Genomic DNA, 16,484 nt, shown 5'->3' on the forward strand with positions numbered 1-16,484 from the left:
GTTTTAAATGGTTATAAATGAGGTAACAGGGTTGAGCTGGGCTCCCCTAATTTTTATTTCTGATAATTTCTGGGCTAAGTTGGCTCGAAATATAATTTTAACAGTTTAATTTAAATTATTTTATGTGCATATTGGGCCTAAATTGTGGGCCTGGTTATGGATTTGAGGAATAGTTAGGCTTACTACGGGCCTCGGGGGCTTTAAGCTGGCCCAGGTCCTAGTGCCGGTCCGGCCCATAGGTTGGGTCGTGACAAGTTAAACACGAGTGGAGTGTCCCCTGTTGAGTGTAAACACGTAAGGGAGTGAGTGAGGTGTTTTCTTTACACTAACCATTTTCTTGCAGGTCTGAAAACATGTCTAGAAGGGGTGATGGTAGTGAGGGGGAAGGTGAAAATCCATTCTACATGCAGGCTGTTAGATAACAATTTGAAAGAATGAATGTTGTGTGCAATGGAATCATAGATAGGTTGGAAAGATTGGAGCAAAGATATGGGCAAAATGAGAGAAGGCCAAATAGGAGGGATCTTGTACCTCCAGTAGTTGAATCTGATGAAGATGAGGTTGATAACTACGATTTTGAGGTTGAAAGACCTAGGAGGGGTAGATATGAGAGAAGAGCTGAAGATAGGAAGAATGGGGATAGGAGGATAAGAAGAGAGGAAAGAGAGAGGAATAGGGTAGATGACAATATCAAAAGTATTAAAATAAGCATCCCTTCTTTCCAAGGGAAAAATGATCCGGATGTGTATCTAGAATGGAAAAGGAAGGTAGAAGCTGTGTTTGATTGTCATCACTATTCAGAGGAGAAGAAAGTAAAGTTAGCAGCAGTAGAATTTACTGATTATGCTTTGGTATGAGGGGATCAAGTGTTGATTAGTAAAAGGAGAAATTATGAGCAATCAATTGCAACCTGGGGTGAGATGAAATCTATAATGAGAAGGAGATTTGTTCCTAGTCATTACTATAGAGAGCTACATCAGAGGTTACAAAGATTGACTCAAGGTTCTAAAAGTGTTGAAGATTATCATAAAGAAATGGAAATTGCTATGATTAGAGCAAATGTAGAGGAGGATAGAGAAGCCACCATGGCCAGATTCTTGAATGGGCTAAACAAGGAGATTGCTCATATTGTTGAGTTACATCACTATGTTGAGTTGGAGGATATGGTCCACATGGCTATGAAGATAGAAAGGCAACTTAAAAGCAAGTCAAAATTTGGAGGAAATGCAGGTACTTCTTCATCTTGAAAGTCTAACTGGAAGAAGGAGGATAGGAAAAGGTCATAGCAACTATAAGAAAAATGAGGAAAAGGAAAAGAAGGTGGAGAAGAAATTTGTAGAAAGTAAAGGAAAGGAGGTTGCAACTACTACCCGAAATAGAGATATGAAGTGTTTTAGGTGTTTGGGCAGTGGACACATAGCTTCTCAATGCCCTAACAAGAGAGTCATGGTCATGAGAGAAAATGGTGAGATAGAAACGGAGGAGGAAATTGTGAGTGATTCCACATCTTCAAGGGAGGAGGATGCAGAGGTAGAATGTGCTCTAGTGATTATGAGAGCATTAAATACTCAAGTAAAGGAGGATGTTGGTGATGAATTGCAAAGAGAAATAATTTTTTATACAAGGTGTCTTATCCAAGACAATGCTTGTAGTGTCATCATTGATGGGGGAAGTTGTGCCAATGTTGCTAGTACTATTTTGGTGCAGAGATTAGGGTTGAGGACTTTGAAACACCTTAGACCCTATAAATTGCAGTGGTTGAATGAATGCGGTGAGGTGAAAGTAACAAAACGAGTGCTGATTTCCTTTGCAATAGGAAAGTATCAAGATGAGGTTATGTGTGACGTGGTTCCAATGCAAGCTGGCCATTTATTACTTGGCCGACCATGACAATTTGATAGAAAGGTGATCCACGATGGGTATAAAAATAGGTATTCTTTTGAAATGAATGGAAGGAAAATCATTTTGGCACCTATGACACCAAAACAGATTTATGAAGACCAAACAAGGCTTAAGCAAGCAATGGGTGAGATAAAATCAAGAGTGGCCGAAAAGAGAGCAGAGAAGAAAAGAAGGAGTGAAAATGTTGTGAGTGAGCAAGACAAGGGTGGTTGTGAGGAAAGAAAAGACAGTAAAGAAAACATTCCAAGAGTGCTTGAAAAAGGTGAATCTTCGACGCAAAAGGAGAGCTGCGCAGAAAGAGGGGAGAGAAAATTAAGCTTGTATGCTAAAGGAAGAGATGTGAGGAATGCCATGTTTTCCAACAAGCAAATGTTATTAATTGTGTTTAAGGACTCTTGTTTATCCACATCTAACCTTGACCCTAATTTGCCTAGTGTTGTTGTCTCCCTTTTGCAGGAATATGAGGATGTGCTACCTGAGGAGATGCCAGCTGGACTACCACCTATTCGAGGGATTGAGCACCAGATTGATTTTGTACACAGGCGATTATTCCCAACCGTCCAGCCTATAGAACTAACCTCAAGAAACCAAAGAATTACAAAGGCAAGTTGAGGAATTGCTAGCTAAGGGTTATGTGAGAGAAAGTATGAGCCCTTGTCTTTGTATGCAGTCCTTTTGGTACCAAAGAAAGATGGCACATGGCGCATGTGTGTGGATTATAGGGCGGTCAACAAAATCACTGTAAAGTATCGCCACCCTATACCTAGATTGGATGATATGTTGGATGAACTTTGTGGTGCTTGTGTGTTTGCCAAAATTGACTTGAAAAGCGGATATCATCAAATTCGCATGAAAGTAGGTGATGAATGGAAGACTGCATTTAAAACAAAGCATGGACTATATGAGTGGTTAGTGATGCCTTTTGGGCTAACTAATGCTCCTAGCACTTTTATGAGATTGATGAATCATGTGTTGCGTGCTTTTATTGGAAAATTTGTTGTTGTTTATTTTGATGATATATTGGTTTACAGTAGAGGCATGAATGAACATATGCATCATTTAAGAGCTGTATTCGATGTGTTAAGAAAGGAAAAATTATATGCTAACTTGAAGAAATGTTCATTTTGCATGGAAAAGGTTGTCTTTTTAGGATTTGTCATTAGTGCTAATGGTGTTGAAGTCGATGATGAAAAAATTAGAGCTATTAGAGACTGGCCCACTCCAAAGTCTGCATCTGAAGTGCGTAGTTTCCATGGACTAGCTAGTTTCTATAGAAGATTTATTAAGAATTTCAGTACCATTGCAGCACCATTGAATGATCTTGTCAAAAAGAATGTTAATTTTGTTTGGGAACAGAAACAAGATGATGCTTTTCACAAAATTAAAGACATGTTATGTTCCGCTCCTGTGTTGGCTTTACCTGATTTTTCTAAGACTTTTGAGATTGAGTGTGACACATCAGGTATAAGTATTGGAGCCGTTTTAATGTAGGAAAAGAGACCAATAGCATACTTTCGTGAGAAGCTTAATGGAGCAGCTTTAAACTATTCTACATATGACAAGGAGTTGTATGCATTGGTACGTGCCTTGGAAACATGGCAACATTACCTTTGGCCAAAGCAATTTGTCATCCACACAGATTATGAGTCATTGAAGCATATCAAGGGGCAAAATAAGTTGAGTAGGCGTCATGCAAAATGGGTTGAGTTCCTTGAGACCTTCCCATATGTGATTCAATACAAACATGGGAAAGAAAATGTGGTGGCTGATGCCTTATTTCGAAGGTATAACCTTCTTGCCCTTCTTGATGCAAAGTTATTAGGATTCGAATATGTGAAAGAATTATATGCTGAAAATGATGACTTTGCTAGAGTGTATGCAGCTTGTGAAAAGAATGCTTTTGAGAAGTTTTATAGGCATGATGGATATTTGTTTAAAGAAAATAGATTGTGTGTGCCTAAGAGTTCCATGCGTGAATTACTTGTGAATGAGTGTCATGCTGGTGGATTAATGGGTCATTTTGGTGTTGCCAAAACTTTAAATGTATTGAAGGAACATTTTTATTGGCCGAATATGAAAAGAGATGTTGAAAGAGTATGTGTTAGGTGCATTGTGTGTGCTAAGGCTAAATCTAGAATTTTGCCACAAGGTTTGTATACACCTTTGCCTACCCCTAGTGATTCTTGGGTTCATTTGTCTATGGATTTTGTGTTGGGATTACCTAGGTCTAAACAAGGCCATGATTCAATTTTTGTTGTTGTTGACAGGTTTTCAAAAATGGCACATTTTATTCCATGCCATAAAACTGATGATGCTACAAATATTGCAAATTTATTCTTTAGAGATATTGTTAGGTTGCATGGCATACCTAAGAGTTTAGTTAGTGATAGGGATGTTAAATTCCTCAGTCACTTTTGGAAGGTTTTGTGGGGAAAATTGGGCACCAAGTTGTTATTTTCCACCACTTGTCACCCACAAACCGATGGTCAAACTGAAATAGTAAATAGGACACTAACTACTCTTTTGCGTACTGTGGTTAAGCAAAATTTGAAGTCATGGGAAGATTGCATTATACTTATTGAATTTGCATACAATAGAAATGTGCATTCTTCTACTGGCTATTCTCCATTTGAAATTGTGTATGGTTTCAATCCTTCAACTCCTTTGGATCTTTTGCCTTTGCATGTGAATGAGCTTGCTAGTTTAGATGGAAAAAGAAAAGCAGAATTGGTGAAGAAAATCCATGAACAAGCCAAGCTTCAAATTGAAAAGAAAAATGAAAAATATGCTAGTCAAGCCAACAAAGGAAGGAAGAAAGTCACATTTCAACCTGGAGATTGGGTATGGGTTCACTTGCGCAAAGAAAGGTTTCCCTCTCGAAGGAAATCAAAATTACAACCAAGATGTGATGGACCTTTCCAAGTGCTGACCAAAATTAATGATAACGCCTACAAAATAAACCTACCCGGTGAGTATAATATCAGTGCCACCTTCAATGTTGCTGATTTATCTCCTTGTGTTGATGCAGGAACAGATTCGAGGACGAATCCTTTTGAAGCGGAGGGGAATGATGAGAATCAAGCTACATCCACGCCAAAGGATTTCATCCAAGGTCCAATTACTAGAGCTAGAGCTAAATCACTTCAGAATTTAATTTGTGAAATCATAAGGAGCAAGGATTATAAGCTGGAATGGCATGAAGAAAAATATAAAGGATTCAATTTGGTGAAAATTATGCTTGGAAGTGACCAGGTGTCATGTGGAGCATTAGATTACATGGAATAACCTGTGGACATGCATGCACCAGATCCAATCCATGTACATGTATCTGTTGGCACCTTTTTCAAGGAATATTCCTTGCTGTTATAACCACCTCTCTTTTGGACTTAAATGCCCTTACTTGCTGCTGTATTAAATTTACTTTTTGTAAGGAGTTTTTTATCTTTTGATAGATTAATTTTTGTTTGGACTTAAAGCTCCTTACAGCTGTTACTAAAGTAGGGATATTTTTGTCTTTAGCTTTGAAGCCAAGAGGCTATAAATACAAGTATAATGAGAGAGTGGAGGACACACTTTGAATATTAATGAAAGATTGTTTCTGCTCCTTTAGTGAGTAAATTGGCTGTTGCCTTTGTTCTTGTGAAGCTCATTAACTTGCTGAGATTTCTATCTTGCAAGGTTTAATGTGCATAATATTCTTGGTTTATTCATTCTCCATATGAATTAGGTCAAGAATCCAATTTCTGATATTTTCTTTGAATTACACAACAATCTGATTGTGCTGGTTCAAAGAATCAAATTCATACATCTTGATTTGGTGCTTTCCATATTGTTCATTTAATTCTTGAATGTAGGTTTTCAAGTTACCAATTGCTTGAAGGTTCACATCAAAAACTAATGTAAAAAGGTAAGGGCTTATAACTGAATCTTGGTGTAATCCAACTGAGATAGGAAAATCTCTTATGTCCTCTCCCACTACATACATATCTTTTAACACTTGTATATATCTAATAGATACCATCTTTTGTTCTAACACTCTCCATAAGACATCTCTTGTAACCTTATTATAAGCCTTCTCCAAATCAATAAAAATCATGTGTAGATCTTTTTTTACATCTCTATATTTCTCCATCAAGCTTCTAATGAGAAAGATCACTTTCATAATTAAACGACTGGGCATGAGGCCAAATTGATTGAGAGAGATAGAAGTGTCATTACGTAGTCGATGTTCCATAACTCTCTCCCACAAGTTCATAGTATGGCTCATGAGTTTAATTCTCCTATAGTTTGAGTAACTATATATGTCTCCCTTATTTTTAAAAAGGGTTACTAAAATACTCATCATCCATTCATCAGGCATTTTCTTTGAGTTTAAAATCTGTTTATATCATTTGAATCCATATCATGAGCTATGACAAAATTTTTAAACTGGTTGTCACCTACCACAACCCTCCTCCTTTATCTGAACTTGAGACAAGCTAAGCACAAATTACTTAGACAGAGTTTAAACAAATATTAGATATATCATAAAATTAATATTTTTTTTAAAAAATAATAATATATTATTATCATAATTAATACAAAGTGATGGAGTACAACTTTAATATGAGGATTAATTTTTACTCTCATGATTATTCTGCAATTTTACATTGATCATCTCAACCTCCCTTAAAGAAAAGGCCAAGTTAATCTGAACAAAATGTACTTCAGAAGAATTTTTTAACAGAAACAAGCTTAGACAACCTTTTTATGCAGGGATGACAGATGATTAGAAAGAGAACTGATAAATTATATTACCTAAAATTGCTACGCATGTACTCAGTATACATGCAGGTTGGCCGCAAACAACTGCAATATTGATATATTGGCTTTTCTATTACCTAGAATGATTGGACATAACCAAAACTGAGATGATCGATCTTATACACACTAATAGGCAGATTTGTTTCATGAGGCTGGGATTCATCGTGCATTGAGGATCATCCTTAACACAGTCTTCATTTTTGGCCTTTCTTCTGGTGAAACACTGACGCAACTGAGAGCAATCTTAAGTATGGCAAGCATTTGGCCTCTGACTTCCAGTGAAGTTTTACTGATGTTAAAATCAAGGATGTGATCCCACTTATTCAGCTGCTTTGAGTTATGTAAGACCCACTTAGCTAATTCAATTCCCTCGCTAACTGCTGGCTTTCCTGTAACCAGTTCCAGTAGAACAACCCCAAAGCTATATACGTTCCCCGCCATTGTGACTCTCATTGTGTAAGCATATTCTGCAAGAACAAAGATTATTCATCAAGCTAACATTCAAAAATTGATACACATTAGAAAAGAAGTATTCAGAGTGGTATGAAAGTATCTGAGTACATGAATATTAAAATAAGAAGGTTGAAGGGTTGTTCACCTGGTGGTATATAGCCAACGGAACCAGCAACTGTTGAAAGGTTACCAGTGCTCTTTGCGGGATCGATCACTTTGCAGAGTTCAATGTCTCCTACTAGAGGCTCCTTCAGGGACTTCAGCAAAATATTTCTGCTTGAAAGGTCAAGAAGGAGAATCGGTCCAGAAGTACGTCCATGCAGAAAGTTAAGACCCTGAGCCACTCCGACTGCTATACTGTAACGGCTTTCCCAGTCCAAAGCATTTCCCCCTTTACCATGAAGAACATCTAATAGGGTACCCGTCCGAGTATGCTCATAGAAGAGAAAAGCACTATCAGCAGTCAATAAATATGCCAATGGAGTCATGACATTTGAATCGCTCAATTTCCCTAAAACTTTAAGCTCTTGATCAAATTTATCATGGCTTCCCAGTTGGAATAACTTGTCGCTCCAGTTAAGCTTCTTGACAAAGTAGCTTGCTCCGGAAGGCATGGTAGCTTTGTAGTAAGTGCAAAACCTAGTCTTCAGGACGATGTTCTGTGGATCAGCAACTGCTTCCATGGCTTTGGTGAAGTCAATGTTTGACCTGTGAATTGCATTTGAAGTCAACAGATTGCCTTGGATGACCTGAGGGAGTGGACGGTCTTCCCCTGACTGTGACTGCAGATCATTAACCTTGAGAAATCGTCTGGAGAATGATACAGCAATAATTATGATCACCCCAACAGCAAGAGCAGCAGATGCAACAGCAATAATAACTGCCAAAACAACTGATTTCCTCTTCTTTACGAATTCTGGGGAATTGTTTGTTTTCGTAGCATTGACAAGACCCATATTTCCACTTGCATTGAAAGAAACCCACGGCCTGAATTCTGGGATGGTTCCAATAAGCTGGTTGTTTGAGAGTATCAACTGTGTTAGAGATCCCAACTGAGTAAGGAAGTCTGGAATCTCACCTGTGAAATTATTGTTTGAGAGATCCAGAACTTCCAAATCCTTCAGTCGGGAAAGAGTGTTTGGAATACGCCCTCCAAAGTGGTTGCTGCTAAGATTCAAAGCAATCTGCAACTTCACTGGCATTGTTGGAATCCTTCCACCTAGTTGATTTTGTCCAAGTTGGAGTTCCAACAGAGAATCCATGCTGTTGATACCGTCAGGTATCGAACCATTAAGATTGTTGCCTTGTAAGTTCAACTGAGCAAGGCTTTGCAAGCTTGAAATTGAAGGAGGTATTAAACCAGTAAGAGAATTCCAGCTGATATTGAGAGTTGACAGCTTGTGTAATTGAGAGATTTGTGGAGGGATTTCTCCATACAGCCTGTTGAGTTGAAGTTTCAAAACTTGAAGACTACTAATATTACCCAATTCCATTGGCAATTGACCTGTAAGAGTATTCTGAGCCAAATTCAACAGCGCCAAATTCTGGCAATAACCCAACTGAGCAGGCACGACACCCGTCAATCTATTGTTATCCAGCTCCAAGTACATCAACTTATGGCCTGGCGTGAACGAAGAAGGGACCGAGCCATTGAGAAAGTTGCCTCCCAATCTCAATCTGACCAGGCTTTGTGATATATTATCAGGAATTGAACCATTCAACAGATTATAAGACAAATCCACAGTTCGCAAATTCGACTGCGATAAAAGGTCTGATGGAATAGACCCAGTTAACTTATTATAACTAACATCTAAAAAGCTAAGATGTGTTGTAATTCCATCAGGAATTCCACCACGAAAACCATTCTGATTTGCTGCAAACCGAACCAGGGTTGGGATATTTGCAATGGTCTTGGGGATTTGTCCAACCAATTTATTGGAAGACAAAATCAAAATCCTTAACTTGGTGAGATTTTCAATTGAATCAGGAATAGACCCTTCAAGCTTATTGACACTAAGATCAATAAGGCTCAAGTTCTGATAATTCAAAATTTCCAAGGGGATTTCACCTTCGAAAAAATTCACAGAAAGCTGAAGCTCCTCCAACACCATGGATTTTCCAAGATATACAGGAACAGAACCACTGAAGCTATTGAAATTAAGATACAATTTTTTAAGTGCAGGCAATTCACCTAACTGTGAACTAATATTACCGCTCAGAGAATTGAAAGACATGTCCAAAGATTCTAACCCAACAAAACCACGAAAAGCAGGCAAAAGACCAGCCAACGAATTTTTGCTAAAATTCAAAAGCTTTAAACCACCGATCCTTCCACAACCATCGATGAACTCAATTGGGATTGAGCTCAATTGGTTGTTAGAGAGATCAAGCGACTGTAAAGATTCAATATTGCAAACAACAGACAAAAACCCAGAAGAGAAAAGACCAAGCCCATTTAAAGAAAGAGCAATTACAGACGAGTTATCACTGCTGCAATTAACCCTCTTCCATGAACATGGGTTTGGCTGTGACTTAGCATCCCATGATAAAGCAGTGCTGTTAATGAGTTTGGAGAGATTTATCATGGCGGAGGTTTGGTTTGGAGACAGAGAAAATCCCAACGGAAAGAACAAGAACAAGAAAGACAAAGACAAAGACAAAGACAAAAACACAGAGGTGCGAGTGCCACACACATACCTTGTCATTTTAGCGCGAGCTAGGGGGAATTTTCTTGAACTTCTTTTTCTATGTATGAGTAGCTATGCAAGGAAGCATACAAAAATAATAATAAAAAAAATTATATATTTGAGTGGTCGAGTTCAGGTGGGAAGGAACAAGGGAAAAGAAACAGAACAGAAGAGGAATGAAGCTGAACAGAGCGAAGAACAAGAGAGGGCGATGGGAGTAGAAAAAGGACAGATTTGGAGAGAGATTTTAGTGGGAATGGAAAAACAATGTTCTTTTATGGCGTGTGGATAGCGCAGTTGACTGTGGACTTCTTGATCCTGTTACCTGCAAAGACTGAGGACTCCCTGACACACAGGCAAATCTGTCATTGGTGGTGCTTTGTTTTACCTTCTTTTTCCAAATTGACTTTCCTTTTGACTAATTAGATGGGGTTGCTTCCGACACGGTCCGTAAGCTTCTTTTTTTTTCTTTTTTTTCTTTTTTAATTAATGACAACAATCGAAAAATAATAAATTACAAGATATTTCTTATAATAAATATAAATTATTTTAAAATAAATAAATAAAAAAATCCAAACTCGAAATATTATTACTCTCTTTGCCTTATAATAAGGGAAAAGCGGTCAAATTATCACTTGATTAATCGAGAGCTTATTTTTTTTTATCAATTAAGATCATTTTACTTTAAGCGTAAAGAAAGATCAATTAAGTTATTTTTTAATTAGTAAAAATTATTTTTTAAATCAATCAAGATTTAACTTTTTATAAATTTTTTTAAATTATTTATCTGAATGTATAATATGACTTAGAAAAGAATAATATAATATGACCTATAAGTATTACATATTTTTTAATTGATCTTAAATTTTTTGAATAAAAATTTAATTGAATTGAGTATTTTTCATTTTTTTTTCATGGGTCAGCGGTTTATAAATATAATTATAAATTAAAAATTCTTCAAAACATAGGAAATTTAGCTTTTTAGGATTTAGTTAGTTTTACATATTAAAAAAAATTAATAATTAATTTTATTTTAAAAAATTATAATTAATTTTAATTAAAAAACTAAAACCAAAGACACCATTTGGATAAAATTATATTAGTAAAAGATTCCATTTCCATTTTGAGTTCCAAATTTTTTTTTATGGAAAATTAAAATAGAGTCATTAAATAGAGACTACAAAATTTTATTATTATATTTTTATATAAGAAAATTTAAAATAAATTATTTATATAAAATATAATAATTATTATTTTGATTTGAAGTATCTAATCATATTGAGAAAGTATGTGATTTGGCCATTATTAAGTGATAGTAATTTATCAATATTTAACTCTATGATCTTTTTACTAGTCCGATCTAAAAATCATTAAATTTTAATATATTCATAAAAGAAAACTTATAGCTTCTATCATTACACTTTTGTCCAAATAATAAAATAAAATACTTAATAATTTTATAATAAAGAAAAAAATCATCGCAATAAATAAATCCTGACGGAGAAAAAAAAATCAAATACTGATAAAAGAAGAGACACCAAATCAATAAAACTCAAATTTATTAATAATAATAGATTAAGAATAAATATAAATATTTTTCGAAAAAATATAAATATGAAGATTATCGAGGGATAAAAAAGTAACTACAAATGAAAGATGCGGCTAAAATTAATGCATTTGAGGCGAGTTCCAAAAATCTTAAAAGTAACTTTTAATTAGTTTTGCTAAATAATAAATTATTTTTTAATTCTTTATAAATTAAAAATATATTTTAAATTAAAAATTAAAATAAATAAATCAAATAATTTATTGCTTGGAATGTCGAATCTATAAAAGCAAAAGATATATAATTAGTATAATGTTTTTTTGAAAAATTATTATTTAGTTATTTAATTTTAATAAAATTAATTATTTAATTTTTATATTTTAATAAATATATTATTTAGTTGGTGTGTTTTACTTCTATTAAATTTTTTAATTCATTTGTCAATTCTTTTGTCACTTAATCGATTTTAATGCTAATAAATAAAAATTACTATTTAATCTTTATATTTTAATAAAAATAATTAATTTGAAAACTATACTTCTGGATGAAAATTTTTGTTGTATAGAGTCAATCTAAATTTGCATTTATAAGAAAAAAAATTTAGTATTTTCATTCAATTTTCTAGTATATTTTTATGTTTTTCTTTGTTGGAAAACAATTTTATTAAATTATAGTCTTAATTATCTAGAGATTTAGATGAATTAATTAACTTTTTTGCATGGATAACATATAATATTTTCTGTAACATCCCGCTTTTTCGGGATGGCAATAACCACGTAAAAAATGCGGTACTAATAAGTTGGGCGTTGCTTGAGATCCAGGACAAGGGGCAGGAATGAACCGAGTCCCACATCGAAAAGGGAAAGGAAAGTGAATGATTATATAAGTGGCAAGTCTTCTAATTTGAATAGCGTGCTTTTAGACTTCAAAGAAGAGGTCAGAGGAATAAAGCCATAAGTACATTTTCTATCTTTATAAACAAAAAGCTAATGAAGGAGGGGAGTGCAAAGGGTAGAACCATGGAGAGAGAAAAATAAGGGAGAATAAGAAATTAAATAAATAAAAGAGAGAGTATTAGAGCAATTTCAATATAAAAAAATAACTGAAGGGGCTCAAAAGTTAATAGAATTAATTAAAATATTTTTTAAAATATAAAAATTAACTAATTAGTTTTATTAGAATATAAGAACTAAATAGTAATTTAGTTAGTATCAAAATTCATTAACTAATAAAAAATATGACTCTTGGGTTTCGATTATTTTGTGGATTTCATATTTTTATCATTTTTGAAATACTGATAAAATTGATCAATAAAAAATATTTCTTAATTAAAATAAAAATTAAATTATTATTAATAAAAATGACTTTCTTTTTTAAAAAATAAAAATCATTTTTTCGATTTTGACAATCTTATTAAACTGTGGAAACACTTATACTTGCATGATAAAAATACATTATTAATTTAACATCGTAATCAAATAATATAAAATATTTTCATATATATGTTATTTTTTATAAAATAAATGGAGTTTTATTGATTCCAACTTAATTTAATTTTTTTTATATAAAAATTTAATGAATAATTTAAATAATCCTGCAATCTGAAATAACCCAAAAATTAAAGATTCAAACTTGAACATACTTGACTTGACTCTATTTATTGCATCCAATTTCAAGTTTTATGAATCTGTATACATATTGCGAGTCGGTTTGAGTTCAAAAAACTTGAATCGGGTCAAAAGTTAACTCCTGTGCTTGGGAGAGAAAATGTGTTAAGAATGGCTTTTGCATTTTGTTTTTTAAATCGATTTATAAAAATCGGTGAATTTAATTAACATATTTAAATATAAATTAGTGTAAACTATTCATTAATTAGAGGAAAAAAAATATGGTTCCTGAATTTAAAGCAACTGGTGATTTTATTTTATTATTTTTTTTAAAATTATAATTTTATAATAACTAAGTATCGTAGTATGAGTATAGTATAATTTTATCATAAGAAAAAAATATAAATATAAACAATTGAAAATTTTCTTTTAGAGATGATACAGAGAGAAGACAGTAATTTTTCAAATAATAACTAGTCTTTTTTCATTTTAAATGATATAAGAAATATTTTGTAACACTATCTTTTTAGAAACATTTTATTTTTATGGCTCGCATAAAAATTTAAATCACTAAACTTCAATATCATTATATACACTTGAAGATTTAAAATCTCCAACTAAAAAGAATTAACGATCTATATTGTATTTTGAACTACTAAAAATTTCATCAAATATTATAAAAAATAATAAAAATTTAATAAAATCCCACTAAGGGGATATAGGACACAGTAATGAGGGAGTAGTACCTAATATTAGAGAGAGAATTTCAGAGCCTTTTTTAATGGGCAGAGTTTCAAACAGATACAATTTTAAGAGTTTATTAAGAGAATAAAAAGGGTAAAAAATAAATAAATAAATAATTAGGATAGTCATCAATGAGAAACTCACTGGTGACCACCTAAAGGTAAATTTAAAGAAGAAAAAGAAAAAAAAGAAGAAAATTGATAAATAAATATAGAAAAGGAAAAGAGTTTCTAGAGAGAAGGTAAAGTCTTTCTCTCTCTAAAAACCCTGATTTTTTGGTATGTCTTTCTCAAATGGTGATTTTAAATTGATAAAGTTAAGAAATTGATCTCTAAATTATAATTTTATTAAAAAATAATTTTATTAATTATTTCTACTCTCACATTAATTTCAAATGAGCTTAATCTTAAGTTGGAGCTGGTTGTGATTACGATTAGAAGACTAAATAAGGAGAAAGAAGACGAGAAAGGAGTTTTCATTTTTTGTTTCTTGTATTTTAAAAATTTTTAAAGTAATTAATATTTAATTTTTAATTGTTTCAAATTAATAGAATAAAAATTAATTTTATTTTATTAAAAATTGGATTATAATGTTTAAATTCAACTTAATTAGACATTGCAAATAAATTGAAGGATCAAATTAAATTTTATGCTATTAAATTTTCATTATTAAAAAAAGTTGAGAAAAATTCATTAGCAAATAAAAAAACCATGTTATGAAAAAAAAAAAAAAGCTCAAGGGTAAAAATAATTAATGGTAATAAAAAAATTGTAAAAACAAATACTTGTTTTAACAATATTATCAAAAAAAACCATTATAAATAATACTAAAAAAATTTAGGGTATGTTTACTTGTGAAAAATAATTTTTTTATTTTTTATTTTTTATTTTTTAAGAAAAATCAGTTTTTATTTTCTATGAAAAATGAGGAACAACATGAAAAATGGGTTCATCTGTAAATAATAAAAAATAATTTTCCAATTTAAAAAAATTTTCATGCCTTTTATAATAAAAAAATCATTGTAAAGCATATTTAAAAATTTTATTTTAATTTTAAATGTTTTAATATGTATTATTTATTATTTATTTTATGATAATATAATTAATTTTTATTATTATAAATAAATATTTTTCTAAATAGCTATTTAATTTTATATATTAAAAAGTTATAGCATAATTTTAGTTATAAAAAGTCATTGTTTTCCATTTGGTAAACAAAGTCTTTGTTATAAAAGAAAAATGGAAAAAACTGTTTTTTTAAATCTTAGTTAAAATTTAGAAAATTGATATATGTGAATATGAAACTCTATTTTTTAATTTTTTTTTTAAATTTTTTCCATAAAATTACCCCATATTTCTAAGTGCTGAAGTAATTAGTAATTCTTTATATATATATATATATATATATATATAAAGAATTACTAATATATATATTGGTGTACCAATACACTAATAAAGTCTAAAAATTGGCTAGAAGAAGACTAGGTGTGGATGTGATGCAAGAAAACCCAAAAAGGGCTTTGGATTGTGTCCTCCCAAAAGAAGATAAGCCATAGCAGTGGACCAAGTTCTCAAGTCAAGGAGGACTTTGCATAAAATTCTAACCCATAAACTGGGACATGGAAGTCTCACCAAAGGCAAATTCCAACAACTTTCATTTCCATCAAATTTCAATACTTGCTTTTATTATTATTATTATTATTACTTTTACCTTGCTACTATTCTTTTGAACAAAAGTCATAGTGTGATTGAGTTTCATAATGGAGGAAAATATGTAAATTTATCCACTCATAGTTAGCCAAACAACTTGTCTTCTGGGTCTTTGGGCTATTAAAGTTGACTGATTAATTAATTTTAAAGAATTGCCCATGGTTTTTGGTAATTATTTTTACATTTCCTTCATTTTCAAGATCAACAAGAAAACCACTCATGATCATGAGGTGCTTCATTACTTTATATATACACACATATACATAGAAAATTTTTGTCTATATTTATTCATTATGGATCAAGACATAATAACAAAGACACTCATATATTAAATAAATAAGATTCGTATATTTACATCTTAAATTTATGATGATTTACCATATATCAAGTAGTATTTCAAGACCATGAAAAGTATTCTATTTTTTCAATTTTGTATGGAGGCACATTCCTGATCATATATACTCTTGAAATTAAGAAAAATGATTATTGACACTCTATATAATTGAAAATTTAATTTCCATTATCAACATATATATCAAACACAAAAATATTAGGTCAACCCTTGTAAATGTGTTCTTCTTACTTTATCTCCATCATTAAAACAATTCTCCAAAGTTATGATTCCTAGGCTTGAAGAAAGATTTTCTAAGTCAACCTTGACATCAACTTAGTTTATTAGAGCTATTTTCTCAATAGTTTCATGTTGATCGTTTCTTTCATCTCTAATTCTCTTGTTTGATTAATTGCTTCAACTTTTGATCACAAAATTTATCTATATTGATTTAAAAATAAAAATCATTCAACTAATTGTAAATAAAAATTAAAGTAATACAAAATATTAATAATGATATAAATTTAAGGACGCAAATATTTATAATGATAAAAACTTAATATTAATAATGCCTAGCACTTGGAGCTAATAATGTACATGGATCGATTTAGGTAGGTTCATTATATTTTGTCAAACCAAATAGATAAAGTTGATTTTGATAGTATTCAAACCGAAACCAACAAATTAAATTACAAAATCATA

General features: G+C 31.9%; 1 protein-coding gene across 1 annotated transcript; it reads right to left on the bottom strand.

Annotated features, from left to right (window-relative positions):
• Nucleotides 1–6,587: 6,587 nt before the first annotated feature.
• On the bottom strand, nt 6,588–10,197 carry LOC110640527 (leucine-rich repeat receptor-like tyrosine-protein kinase PXC3). The gene is made up of 2 exons (XM_021791854.2): nt 7,304–10,197; nt 6,588–7,172 (listed from the first exon to the last, which is right to left on the bottom strand). Exons 1-2 carry the CDS (start codon nt 9,861–9,863, stop codon nt 6,865–6,867), a joined length of 2,868 nt encoding a protein of 955 aa, XP_021647546.2. The 5' UTR covers nt 9,864–10,197; the 3' UTR covers nt 6,588–6,864.
• Between the last annotated feature and the right edge of the window lie 6,287 nt (nt 10,198–16,484).

The sequence above is a fragment of the Hevea brasiliensis genome, chromosome 12 (genome assembly GCF_030052815.1).
Source record: "Hevea brasiliensis isolate MT/VB/25A 57/8 chromosome 12, ASM3005281v1, whole genome shotgun sequence".
Lineage (NCBI taxonomy): Eukaryota > Viridiplantae > Streptophyta > Magnoliopsida > Malpighiales > Euphorbiaceae > Hevea > Hevea brasiliensis.

Coding starts and splice junctions, on each gene's coding strand:
- LOC110640527 (XM_021791854.2), bottom strand. CDS start 9,863: ATGACAAGGTATGTGTGTGGCACTCGCACCTCTGTGTTTTTGTCTTTG. Junction 7,173..7,303: donor CGTTGGCTATATACCACCAG/GTGAACAACCCT, acceptor TTGTTCTTGCAG/AATATGCTTACACAATGAGA.